At 39.3% G+C, this 13,505-nt stretch overlaps 1 protein-coding gene across 1 annotated transcript in view; it reads left to right on the top strand.

The window, feature by feature from the left end:
* The first annotated feature begins 7,012 nt into the window (after positions 1-7,012).
* The window catches only part of ar (androgen receptor), a 32,497-nt gene continuing 26,004 nt past the window's right edge, over positions 7,013-13,505 (top strand). Inside the window, exon 1 of the mRNA XM_071539579.1 lies at positions 7,013-8,196. Coding sequence (XP_071395680.1) covers positions 7,013-8,196 — 1,184 coding nt within the window. The remainder of the gene's footprint in view (positions 8,197-13,505) is intronic.

Raw genomic sequence — 13,505 nt, 5'->3', positions numbered from 1 at the left:
ACAAAATTCTGAACTTGAAACACTGATTAGATTATGCTGACTACATACGTCATATAACAATTTAACTGAAAGATTTTAAATTTGGTATTATGCATAGCTGAAGTGAAACATGTGTGTTTTGGCATGTTTTAAGAGGTTAAAAATGGATTTAGGTTTCTAAACTCTCCCTTATTTCACAAATAAGAAGCTGTGAACCGGAAACCAACAGCAGCCTTGTGAGCCTCTTCTCATAAAAATGAGAAGAAATCTCATAATAATGAGAAATTGTCTTATACAAACTAGAAAAGATTACTATTCTATTATTACGAGAAAACCTGGCAAAAAAAAAATAATTAAGATGAATGTAACACTTGTTTTCTTTAGAAAAGTGCTATAAGAATAAAGTGTATTATTATTGTTCTCATCATTGTTGTTATTATCATTATTATTTCAAGGGATAACCTATAATATACTTCAATTCCATCTGACTATTCTCTCACAACACATTTTCCACTATTCCAAATGTGTGGATCCTTTCCACAGACACAGATGGGCATCGATCTTGGTGTTGCTTTGCCGCCATCGTTTACAGCCTGATTTCTACAGAACTCCTGGTCTTCTCTGGTAATTCTCCCTCTGAGGCTGCTAGATTGTGAGGTTTTTTTTTTTACTTCCTTACAGTATAACTTGCAATATAGCAGTTTAGCATTTTGATTGAAAGACATAAGACCGACACGTGAAACATCAGTTTCAAGAGATGTAATGTAAGCAGGTAGTGACATGTTTGTGTGAAGACAGGTTTGTGTAAAGGAGTGTGTGTGACTGTATGAGCTCTGGCGCTAGCACATGTGTAAAGTCAGCAGTTTCAATTGGCACATGGTGGAAAATGGTGTTCAGGTGGCCTGCTGTGTTTCCTGCCTGGTTGCCTGCAAGGATGGATGATGGATTGCTTAATTGATATATTTTTGTGTGATTATGGCTTGTCTTTGTTCAGTTTTTGGCTAAATGTGATAGGTACATGTCCAGACCAACTTATATATTATTTTGAATGATCTCTGGAAATGTTCTGGTTTTCTAAATGTGTGCACATCTACTTTGATTGATGCTTTCTCTCAAAGCTGGAAACAGTTGGTGAGCACTGAAAATTTGACCGGCATAAATGAACAGTGAGTTACTGTCACACAGAACGCCAAAGATGGTGAATGAACTTCAGTGAAGTTGATTATGTACAAATATGATGTTAAAATAAAGGGGGTGGAAGAATTGATAGAAACTGTACATGAAAATGACTTTGATGTTTAATGTGGCAAGGGGGACAGACTCAAAAATCATGACAACATGCCAAACAGAGAGATGGACACATAGCAAAACTACAGCCTCAGCAATGACTACAGGATTGAATCAAAACCTCTGATACAGTCTCAACAAAAACTGGACATAGAGAGCTTCACAAAGCTGGTAGGCTATTTATGGCACAACTGCCATTCAGAAACCGCTTGTATCAAAGGCCAGCGCATAAAGACGCATAACCTGATGTGCGGAGCACAAAACCTGAACCTCTGAGCAATGGAAAAAAGTAACATGGTGTAATGAGTCGTCTTTCACCCTTTTTCCTAGACCCAGACAGGTTTATGTTTGGAGAAAGCCGAAGGATGCCAACTGTTAAACATGGTGGCAGATCTGTAGTGGTATGGGCAGCCATTTCGTGAAACGTCATTAGGTCAGATGATTGCTCTGCATGGTCGTATAACGGCTAAGGATTATGAGGCCATTTTACAAGACCAGGGGCTCCCTGTCGCGCAATACTGTTCCCTCATGATGTCCACATATTCCAAGATGTTACCCCTCTGAATACTGATGCTCCCATTCTGAATTTTAGAGAAGTGACCAACTCCAAAGTACATATGATTATTTCCTCTCTTAATTGTTCAAGGGCAAAGGATGTATATGGGATGGACACAGTATTTATCAAAACCCATAAGGAGGCACTTATTCCTCCTATCTCAAAAATTGTTAATTGGTCCATTAATGAAGGAGTGTTTCCAAGTACCTGGAAAACTGCAATAATTACACCAGTGTTCAAATCAGGTGAACACATGGTCATTAGTAACTACAGACCCATTAGTATCCTTCCGGCAGTATCAAAAATCGCAGAAAAATGGATCTCTGAACAGATAATATCACATTTGAATGCTACTTCCTTCTCATTGCATCCTATGCAATTTGGGTTCCGAAAATATCACTCCACTGAAACTGCAAATTGTTTTTTTCTGGAAAATATTAAGGTTAAGTTGGACAAGGGAGGGGTGGTAGGGGCTGTCTTCCTTGATTTAAAGAAAGCCTTTGATACAGTTAATCATGAGGTTCTAATTACCAAGTTATCAAATTTTAATTTTTCACCTAATGTAATTAAATGGATAAAATCATACCTTACAGACAGAAAACAATGTGTCCGTGTAGACCATAAAATCTCACAAACGGTTGATAATTATATTGGTGTACCTCAAGGTTCAATTCTGGGTCCTCTGTTATTTAGCTTGTATGTTAATGACCTACCTGAAGTTTGTCCACCTACTGTAACTTGTCAGATGTATGCTGATGATACGGTCATATATCTACATGCTAAAAACAAGACGCAAGCCGCAGAAGAACTATCAGCTTCAATGGTCAATATCTCTAATTGGTTAACAAACTCATGTTTACACCTTAATGTCAGCAAAACTGTATGTATGTTTTTTTCAAAGTCTAGAGATCCAGATCCAGATATTATAGTAGCAGGGAGAAGACTATCAGTAGTGCATGAGTTTAAATATTTAGGCATAGTAATAGATTCACAACTCACATTCAAAACACAAGTTAAAAAAGTTGTGAACAGAATCAAATTTAATTTGGCAAATTTTAGACACATTAGGAATAATTTAACTACCGAGGCCTCAAAGTTGTACATTAATGCAATGATTCTCTCACACATGAACTACTGTCTTACCAGCTGGACACAGACAGGTAGGACCACATTACGATCAGTAGAAACACTTTATAAGCAGGCTTTGAAAACATTGGATAAAAAGACAAATTCATATCATCATTGTAAAATTGTAACTAAATCTGATTTCTTAAACTGGGAAAACATGATCAAATTTGCAGATATTTTACTTGTGTATAAAATTTTTCATGGTCTGGCCCCCCCTCCGCTCAATGAATTCATTAAACAAAATCAAAACTCATCTACCAGAGCTAGTACCAGAGGGGATTGTAAAATACCACATAGAAAAAGTACCCTTGGGCAGTCAGCCTTTTCCTATCGAGCAGCACATGCCTGGAACAATATACCCGCAGAACTAAGGAACATCACATCTCTCTACTCTTTCTCCAAATCTATAAAACAGTGGTTACTGGACAATCAAACATGCTGTCATAATCTGGAATAGTGGCTATGTCATTGTTTACTATTTGTTCTGTGCTCATGTGCTTTTGTCTGTGCTTATGTGCTTGTGTGCTATTGTATGTTTTCTTTTAATGTTTTTTTTTTTTATATGCCATCAATTTGCCAGGGACTGCTGTCATAATCTGGAGTAGGGGTTATGTCATTGTTTTACTATTTGTCTGTGCTTATGTGCTTTTGTCTGTGCTTATGTGTTTTTGTCTGTGCTTCTGTGTTTATGTGCTTATGTGCTCTTGTATGTTTTCTTTTAATGTTCTTTATATACCATCAACCTGCCATGGATTGCTGTCATAATCTGGAGTAGGGGTTATGTCATTGTCTTATTATTTGTCTGTGCTTATATGCTTTTGTCTGTGCTTATGTGTTTATGTGCCTATGTGTTCCTGTATGTTTTTCTCTTAATGTTTTTATATGCCATCAACCTGCCAGGGACTGCAGATGAAAACTAGCCTGTACGGCTAAATCTGGCACTTTTACATGATGTACTTAAGTACTCATGTTAATTAATGTGCATTTTCCCTTCTTAAATAAATAAACAAACAAACAAACAAGCAAAAAAGATGATAATGCCCCTGTATACACTGCAAAATAAATTCAGGAGTGGTTTCATGATCACCATGATTTCTACTTCTTCATCCCTCAAAGAACTGGAGGCTGTCATTCCTGAAGAAAGATCCAATATCCTGCTACACACAGTTCAGGACTTGTACGACAGCAATCAATATTAGGTGCTTGATATTCATTCATTGCTTCCTTGAGTTTTGATCATTTGACCAGTTTAGGGTATTATATTGCCCTGCTGCCACTGCTACTGCCACACACACACACACACACATTTGGTGCAGTTGGTTAACTGCAGACCTTCTTGCCAGAAACTGTTTGTTCATTTACAATTAGCACATCAGGCCTAAACAATATGCATCACTGTATCAGGTAACAAATATGTGCCAGGAGCAACAGAGGGAGACAGAACAAAAGCTTCAGATGAGATGATAAAAACATAATTTATTAGAGTGAGTCTGCTAAATGTGATATTGTTAAAGCAATACTGTATATTCTTTTTTGTCTTCATATGGCATGCATCAAAAGCATGATATTATTAGAGGCAGTGCTACAAAATGCTCTTGAAATAAAAGCTTTAGGCCTACATACTGTTATTAAAAAAATCTTTCTTACATAAAGTAAAAGCTTGCAAACAGTCATTTAAAAATAAATAAATAAATAAATAATAATAAGGGATAGTGCTGTTAGTGCCTTGAAAAACACATATATCTTACTATATATACAGTATACTATATCTTACAAAGGTAATGTTATGTACATTTTAGTTACTGTACCACAAAACACGATGTGCATTCTGTGAAGTAATGTACTTTAATGCAGTAATACTAACAGCAGTAATAGCTGTAGCAGTACTAGTGGCTGAAGTAGTACTAGTGGTAGCAGCAGTGTGTTCACATGAATGTGTATGTGGAAAAATGTGCATGAGAAATACTCCTACCAACTTTCCTGCCAAGTCTGCCCCTTTGTACCCTTTTTTATTGATTCATTACATATTAACCACTTTCTACATTAGTTTGAAAAGTGCTAGATCAAAATGTTTCTTTTTCATGTTTACATTTCAAAGTGTTTGCTGCTCTGACGCTGCTTGACCCTCCAGAATTTGGCCAGGAAAGAAGAGACACAGACAGACACTTCAAAATACTCTATTAGTCAGAAGCAACCACACTTCAGCACAGTGCTAAGTGTTTATTTATTACACACCCTCAACCTGGTCATGAATGCTGTTTTAACATCATAACATATGTCATTCATTAAACTAAAGCACTTTTCAGTACCATAAGTGAATACATTTTTACTATGGGCGTCCCCTGTGGGAAACCTGACAATCAAACCCATTTCCCTAGCTGTGATGTTTCCGCACTCATGCCCACTGAGCTACAATATTGGGCAGATATTTCTTGTTGTATTTTAGGTGTAATCTCTGTAGGATCTGATCTGAATCTATCATCACCAAATGATAATTGAGATAATAACCGTATTATCCATACTACATTCTGCTCTAGAAACATATTTAGTCACTTCTCTTTCCCATTGCGTTTGATTCGCAGCTTCTACCAGAAAGGGCTTCTAAGATTTAACTTCAGATACAATCGACCAACTGAAAGCACAAAGCAGATCCTCCAAGTTACTGTTTGTGATGGAAACAGCAACATGTTGGTTATTTACTGTATTTGTTTGGTTGTTGTTTTGCTAGGTTTAGAATAAGACATAAAGGAAGGCTTCTTCATGACCTTTTGGACAACTGGTGACATATCACTTGATACAGCCTGTGTGTTATCCATAGTGTAATTGACCCTAAATTATCCCTCACAACAAACAAATATCAACCAAAAAGCACAGCGTGGGCGCCCTTTGACTCATCAACTCCACAAGTTTTATTTGACAACTTCAGTTTATTTGCCTCAACCTCATGTGGACACCTCCCACAGAGGCATAAAAGATGTGATGGACAATACAATAAGAACATTGTTATTGGCTGTGTGCAATCAAAGCAAATTGCTTATGACAAAGGTCTAAGATTGTGTGCGCGCGCGTGTGTGTGTGTGTGTGTGTGTGTGTGTGTGTGTGTGTGTGTGTGTGTGTGTGTGTGTGTGTGTGTGTGTGTGTGCAGCGCGTGTGCGCGTCAGCGCGCAGCGTAGATCATTGTAAATATCTTAGCCTATATCGATGTCTACTCTATCAGGCTACTGTGTTACTCATCAGGTCTATATCTGAACTTTCTGAACTGGCTTTACTCCACACACGGTGACATTTCACACTTAGCATGATAAACTCTGGATCGCTGGAGGATTTGGAAGCGCACCTCTCGAAAATGTTAAGCTTTTTCCAGTTCATACTATGATAAATTAAAGCAGCAACGACTGATAGTGTCTGGGAATATTCGAGTGGTCAGTGGGCTTAAAAATAGACTTACTACCCCAGAGGAAGTGACCCTCTGCTTTCTCATAACGCACCAAATGAGACGTTGGATCCTCGAACAACCCCGCGTTTGCGCACACTCGAAGAATATTTTGGACTTTGATAAAGGATCACAGTGGATAAATATTCAACTGAGACTCTGATAAATGATCACAGTAAATAAATATTCAGCTGACCGCGAGGAACAACACACAATAGGTGGCAGTTGCGGTTATTAGTGTAAATTAATAAGATCACACAAATTCCAGTGAAATCTTTAATCTTTCCTCCGCTTAAGCCTATTTTAAAATGTAGCTTAAAATAGTCCAAGTTGTCGTTTATTTTAGTAAGGGATCTAGTGCGGTGTTTTACATTACTGACTCAAAGTTAAACTTCCACGAATTCAGTTTTTGCCCAAGCTCTCTAACTTGAGCGCCTCTGCTCTGTGGAGATCACAGTTGGATTAGGAGGAGTTTGTGACTCCTGTACAGTTTTACGAGGACCTTTACCAAAACGTTTTCCACAACGTGAGAGTTGGGCTGAGGAGTAACAACGACAATTGCTGGGAGCTGTAGAGACTTTTCTCGTTCAAAGTCTAGTTTCCTGTGCCGAACAAACACCCCCTGGGAAATGAGCCAAACTAATCCACACTTATCTCGTACCAAAATATGGACAGGAGGGAAAAAAATGAGGGAAGGCGACGTCGTGCAAAGCGTCTCCAGAGCGCTGCAAACTGAGGAAAGTCGTGTTCATTTTACCAAAAACTCAACGGGAAACAGAAACGGCGAGTTGAGCGTATCCTACAATGCAGACGCAAACATGTACGGATCAGGACACACTAACCCGCAAGCCTGCAACATGGAAAAACATCGCTGTCAGCCAGCTGCGCCTCATCACCAAGGGGAGTTAAACGCTGACGGCCGTGTGGCGAGCAACCGCTCCTATTCTGCCTGCGCCACCATCTCAGAAACAGCCAGGGAGCTGTGCAAAGCCGTGTCCGTATCGCTGGGACTGGTCATGGAGCCCACTGACATGAGCGACCTGGACCCAGCTCTCCCTTCGTGTGTTGGACACGACCAGATGCGGGCAGACTATTTCTTCGGAGTGGCTCCTCTCAGCTGTTCCGGAGCCCCGGTGGCTGGCTCTGAGTACAAGTGCCCCGACAGAAGTGACCGGCCTTTGCACGGCAGCAAGCAACTGGTGGAAATGTTCAAAAGTTCAGAGGATGCTTCGGCTCTGCACCACCTCATCTCCACTCGGACATCTGTGGACGAGCGAGACTTCAGGCTCAGTGAGGCTGATGACATAAGTTCAAAAGAGATAGATCATCCGGACACGGCGCGTCCTACCTCTTGCCCTTACGGCCCATTAATGCCAGACAACTTGGCACACTTCGGCCCGACTGCCACAGAGAGACCGTCTCATGTTTACAAACCCGCTGGTCAAGCGAGAGACACTGGCGAAGCCATGGAGAACAAGTATGTTGACTACCTGCAAGAACAGTATAGCGTCAACATAAAGTCAGAGGCCATTAGCAGTGAATCTGCCGGGACAGTATGGGGCACCAATTACCCTTATAATGAAAACTGCAGCACTCAGTTTGGGGGCTCGAGGCAGTGCGTAAACACACACAGCACGGGAGCAAACACCACGTTCATATGCAATCCATATGAGAGAAGCGTCATGCACCGGGAGAGGCCGGGTCCGGAGCAGTGGTACCACGGCGGGATGCTGGGCAGGCCGCCCTATCCCAGCTCCAACTATGTGAAGAATGAAGTCGGCGACTGGCTGGATGTCTCCTACAACGACGCCAGGTAAGCTATCACAACTGAGAATTAAATCTTTACTGCGGTGACTTATTTGTTCCTTTGATTTTACAGCTTAATGTAACTTCAGATTTCATAGATTCGTCTCCTTCTACCTTTTCTTCTTCTTCTTCTTCTTCTTCTTCTTCTTATTATTATTATTATTATTATTATTATTATTATTATTATCATCATTATTATTATTATTATTACTATTACAATAGTTGAAACCTTTTGGCTGACATTTGCATTGTATAGATTTTGGCATGGTTCTAACGTGCGCATTATAGCTCTACAGCCACAGGTTGCCTATTATTAAGGACTTTTTCATCATGCCAATCAATTGTCATTATTTAGGATTAATACCTACATTATGCTTATAACAGTGAGATACCTGATGAATACAGACCAAAGGATGTTGCAAGTAAAAATGTAAACTTCTACACACTAGCTCTTTATCTGTTCTCAAAATACATGCTGTTGAAAACAATATCTTCAGTATCATTTAATGATACAGCTGAAAGAATCATTAGGGAACAGATAAAACAGTAAGTATTACTCAAGTAACTAAACTTTAACATTTGTGAGCACAATTTATTGCAACAAGTGTCTCAAATCTGCTAAAATCTGCCCACAAGAGACAACAGCACCATGAGTCCATCATCTCCTTGACACATATGGTCCTCGCTCATATATTAGCCTAGTTTAGATTGAAAACCCACTTGGCATATTTTATCAGTAATAGCATCAAACTTTACTGTAACACAATATAACAAAATATGTTTCGTCACACAAACATAATTACCTATACCTATAATATGCAGCCAACTTTCTTCCCATATTTGTTTTGACTTCTGACATGCAATGCACTCACAAGCTGTGGTTTTAATGCTACTTTGAAGATAATATTATTTCAGGCTGAAGCAGATAAGATCCTTTCAATGAGGAAACCACATATCATAAAGGGCTTTTACCTGCCGTAAATCATAGACTGGACAGCTTTACCATTCATAGAGCTATAAAAAATAAATGTTTCCTTTGCACTGATGGAACAGTGTTTTCAGAATGTATCAGAATTATATTAGTGGATAGAAAAAATATTTTAGCTCAGAAAACTGTTGGAAGAGAGGTACCTTTTGAAACAGACTTATTACAAATAAATTGTTTTTTAAGATTTAAACAGGAATACGCTTGAATGAATATCTATGTTTGCATCCCTACAGTGAAATTGTCTAAAGTTAAGTTTTTGCTGATTGATTTTAAATTTTGAATAAATTGTTAGCTAAGCTTCCTTTAGATTACAGTAAAGAAGCAGTAGCATTGGTTTGGAAAGCTTTTTTCACTTACATGCTTTGTAAATATTTGAGCAAATTCCTATTATACAGAAAACTATGTTTCATAAACCTCTATGCTCTAAAAAATTCAAACTATAAGACCTACAAGGTAAAAAAAAAAATGTTTTACGTAAGTGCCATAATTTTAATGTTTTGGTCAGCAACAAAAGCAAAACAAATGGGTTTTTTTCAGGATCCATCTTTTTATGTAGTATATGTGTTTCTCATATCTTTCTCAGGCAGAAAGAAATGGTAAGAGTGAGGAGAAAATGAACAACGCCTCCTTAAGGCTTTGGTACATGTCATTTTCAGTGTGCTGCACACAATTTTTTTCGTGCTTGTTTGCCTTCCTTCAGCAACGGACAAATTCTGTTTTCAGTGATTAGTCACTTGACACCTGCAATGAACATCCATTTGAGCTTGTCCATTTGATGTTGACTGTTGTTGAACTTGTGAACTTGTACAACCTGCACATTCACACATCTTATTCAACTACTAAATGAAACTACTACTACTAATGAAATGTGTTCTTTTTCTTCAGACATATGGCTTTGTGCGCAAGTATAAATATAGTTTTACAGCAGATGAACATTATCAGTGAATTCACAAATTAATTTAATGAAGAGTACTGAATACTGAATCAGAGAATAATACACAGAATACATGAAATAACTGCAAAGTACTTGATTTCTTGATTATTTTTAATGGGGTTAGCTTTAATGGTTCCTTGACATTTTCATAAGTGTTGCTATACTGTAAGTGTTGGGATAACCTGATGAAGGTCTTTGTACCAAAATGTTGTTCCCAATAAAACCTATTTTAATTTTAAAAGTGAAGTGGACAGTGTACAGGAGTTTCTTCCTTCCAGTTGTCCACTTTCTGTCCTCACCTGTCAATTTCACATTCAGGTGTGTAAAAGTTCTATTGTATCTAGTGTTGCTCCACAATTTGAATAATCGTTCCAAAGGTTTCCCCAGAAACTTTTTCACTGGGTTCCTGGAAACCACTCATGGTTTTCTGATTTTGTGTAGTCACCCACGCCTACTTCCGTGGTCTCCCTCCCTCGCTGTCTTTAAACAAGGATGCTCATTTAGCTTGACGCAGCACCACAGGCAGTGGTGGAAGAAGTACTGAGATCTTTTACTTAAGTAAAAGTAGCAGTACAACAATGTAAAGATACTCCATTACAAGTAAAAGTCCTGCATTCAAAATCTTACTTAAGTAAAAGTACATAAGTATTGGCAGCAAAATGTACTTAGAGTATCAAAGTAAACGCACTCATTATGCAAACTGTCCCCATTTAGAGAGTAATATTTTTCATAAATTACTGGAATATTAATACTGATTTATTGACATAGATGTACATGTAAGCAGCATTTTAAAGTTGTCAACGTGAAGCTAATCTTAACAATTTGGCTATACTTTTGGGTAGTCTAATCTATAACAATGCTATTTTATAGTTATTTTATAAAGATGATCAAATGTTTTAAATATAAAATATTGATCTGAAAAGTAACTAGTAACTATAGCTGTGAAATAAATGTAATGGAGTAAAAAGTACAATATTTCCCTCTAAAATGTAGTGGAGTGGAGTGGAGTTTTATGCTACAAAGTAGCATAAAATGGAAATACTCAAGTAAAGCACAAGTACCTCAAAATTGGACTTAAGTACAGTACTTGAGTAAATGTACTTAGTTACTTTCCACCACTGACCACAGGGGCGATACTTTGCAACAAGCCTGAGTTTGGCCACAGTGCCTCTGGCACACCAGGTGGACATGTAGGCTGACCGCAGCAAGGCCCCATATGGAAGCCAGTGAGATTTGTCAAGCAGCCGTCATCCTGCCAGGGGAAAGATGGGGAATATGGAGTGAGACCGTAGCAGAGTTCACTGACAGTCAGCGCACTGACTGCACTCCATCCAAGCCAGGCATGACACCTATGAAGACGCAGGACTCAGCCTTCAACAGTGAAACCAGCTGCAAAATCCCACCCAAGGAGCTGCTCTTCCTCCCATCGTCCAACAGCACCTATGGAGGGATAGCAGCCTGTCCAACCTACCCAATCCCCTGCCTCAACAGTGGACTTCATCTATCTGCACTGAGAAGACCCAGGGCCTTCACCGTGCCTAGCCTGTTGGCAAACAGCGCAATTCCCTCTCAAGAGGCAATGCAAATAGCAGTTGCAATTGCTCTGAAATTGTAACGTCCTGTCCACATTTCAATGGCGTCAAAACGCCAACTGTGCAGGTAATTCTAAGACCTGTCTTGAGAGACAAAATAAGGTAGCTGTAAGAGAAACAGGCTGTGAGAGCCATGGAAAGTGGATTTTACAGACATTTTTTTTGTATTGTTGAAGATTAGGCAAAGGCCGTCATTCTGCGCTAAACCTCAGCGTTCTCCACATGCACTTGAGATGTTTCACGTTGAAAATACTTACATAGCTGGCTGTAAGGACAGTGGGTTTTTAAGATAACCCCATTCTACTAGCAAAGTGGAAAGCACTCGTTGATAGTGTCCCACCTAAAGTTACCTTGTCCCCAGTGGGTCTTTCCTTGGGATGGAATTGGGTTTGATAGCCAATCAAGTGTGTCCGTCTCATCATAGAATTAAAACTCCATGCTTATTGATGTTCAAGCTGCACAACACACTATCTTCTACGTCTCTTTACCTCCCTCATAGCAGTAGTATCATTGTTGGACAGCACAGTTAAAAGAAAAACATTGAAATAACAATACTAACCACTGCAATTTGGAAGAGACATCTTTTCTTTTCTTAGAGAAGAAGGTGTTCCAGGCAGCTTTCCAAACAAGACAGTCTGGTGCTGTGCAGGATCCCTGGCCTACAAATCAAGTTGCATGTCAGAAAAAAAATTATATTATTCAAACTTACCAGACCCGAGGCACTGGCAAATCATTCTCTTTTTCAACATTTACGCTGACAAATTGCAATATTCAGCAAAAAAAAAAGTTTTTTAATGAGCAAATCAGCACTAAATCACTTTTCTTGAGTTGTAAACATGGTTATATGGCTTCTATACAGTGAATAGCATTAACCCTGTACTTCATTTCAACATCTTTCAAAGTCCTCCATCTACTTCTGGGGGTAGAAAATTGCTCTCTATGAACTTTCAAACATCTGGCCACATCCCAATCAGTGATGTCAAGGCAGGTATTTCATCTTTGGCAGCGTCAAAATGCTTTGCGATCAGAAAATACCATTACTGCCCCCAAGTAGCGATGGGTGATCCTTTACCACAGACAGACCGCCTTGTTCGCTCTTGCTTCACTTTTTCGCATCTTTCAAAACTGTGTACTGGGCGGAGACTAAAAACAGTGTGTTTACCCATGCAGTACACTCACCTTTAGCATTTTTTATTTACTCAGCCAGTTGGAAAGAACAGTGGGAAATAGAGCAGCAGAGGCTCAGGAGAGAAAGCTCTGGCGGGAGTCCATCCATCGGTCGGTCGGGATACACATGGTGGTGCAGTTCTGTCCCGTGGATACTTTTACTTTGAGGAAATGTCAGAGGTGATTACTTCCTCAAGTTCCTCCACTTGTTGTTTCTGTTCTCACTCTGTTCTGCATAAAGGTATTGGAGGACTGGGGAGATCCAGCTTACTTCTCCCCAGTCACTGCTCATCATCCATGTAACAGCATAGCTACCATGACGCATGGTGGTGCAGCATCAGGCGGTGCAGGGAAAGAGGAAACAATGAATGGAGCCAAAAACACGCAATTTCTTAAGAACCTGCTTCAGAGTGCCAAAGAGCTTGATGAGGGCAATAACTTCTGTTTCAGTAAGACAACACCCCGAGGCGTACAGCCAAATCAACACTGGAATGGCCTCAGAAGAAGAGTGTGAAAGTCGATGAGTGGCCCAGCCAAAGTCCAGACTTCAATCTCATGAAAAATTTGTGGAATGATTTAATGATAGCTGATCACAAACGTTCTTCATTCAACTTGTCTGAGGGCTGATTTATGGC

This window comes from Centroberyx affinis, unplaced genomic scaffold, assembly GCF_046629955.1.
Source record: "Centroberyx affinis isolate AG114_WGS23_722 - 3 ecotype Tasmania unplaced genomic scaffold, CSIRO-AGI_Caff_v1 ptg003475l_1, whole genome shotgun sequence".
NCBI classification, from domain to species: domain Eukaryota; kingdom Metazoa; phylum Chordata; class Actinopteri; order Beryciformes; family Berycidae; genus Centroberyx; species Centroberyx affinis.
The sequence above is the reverse complement of the archived record's forward strand: the minus strand, read 5'-3'. Positions and strand labels throughout refer to the sequence as shown.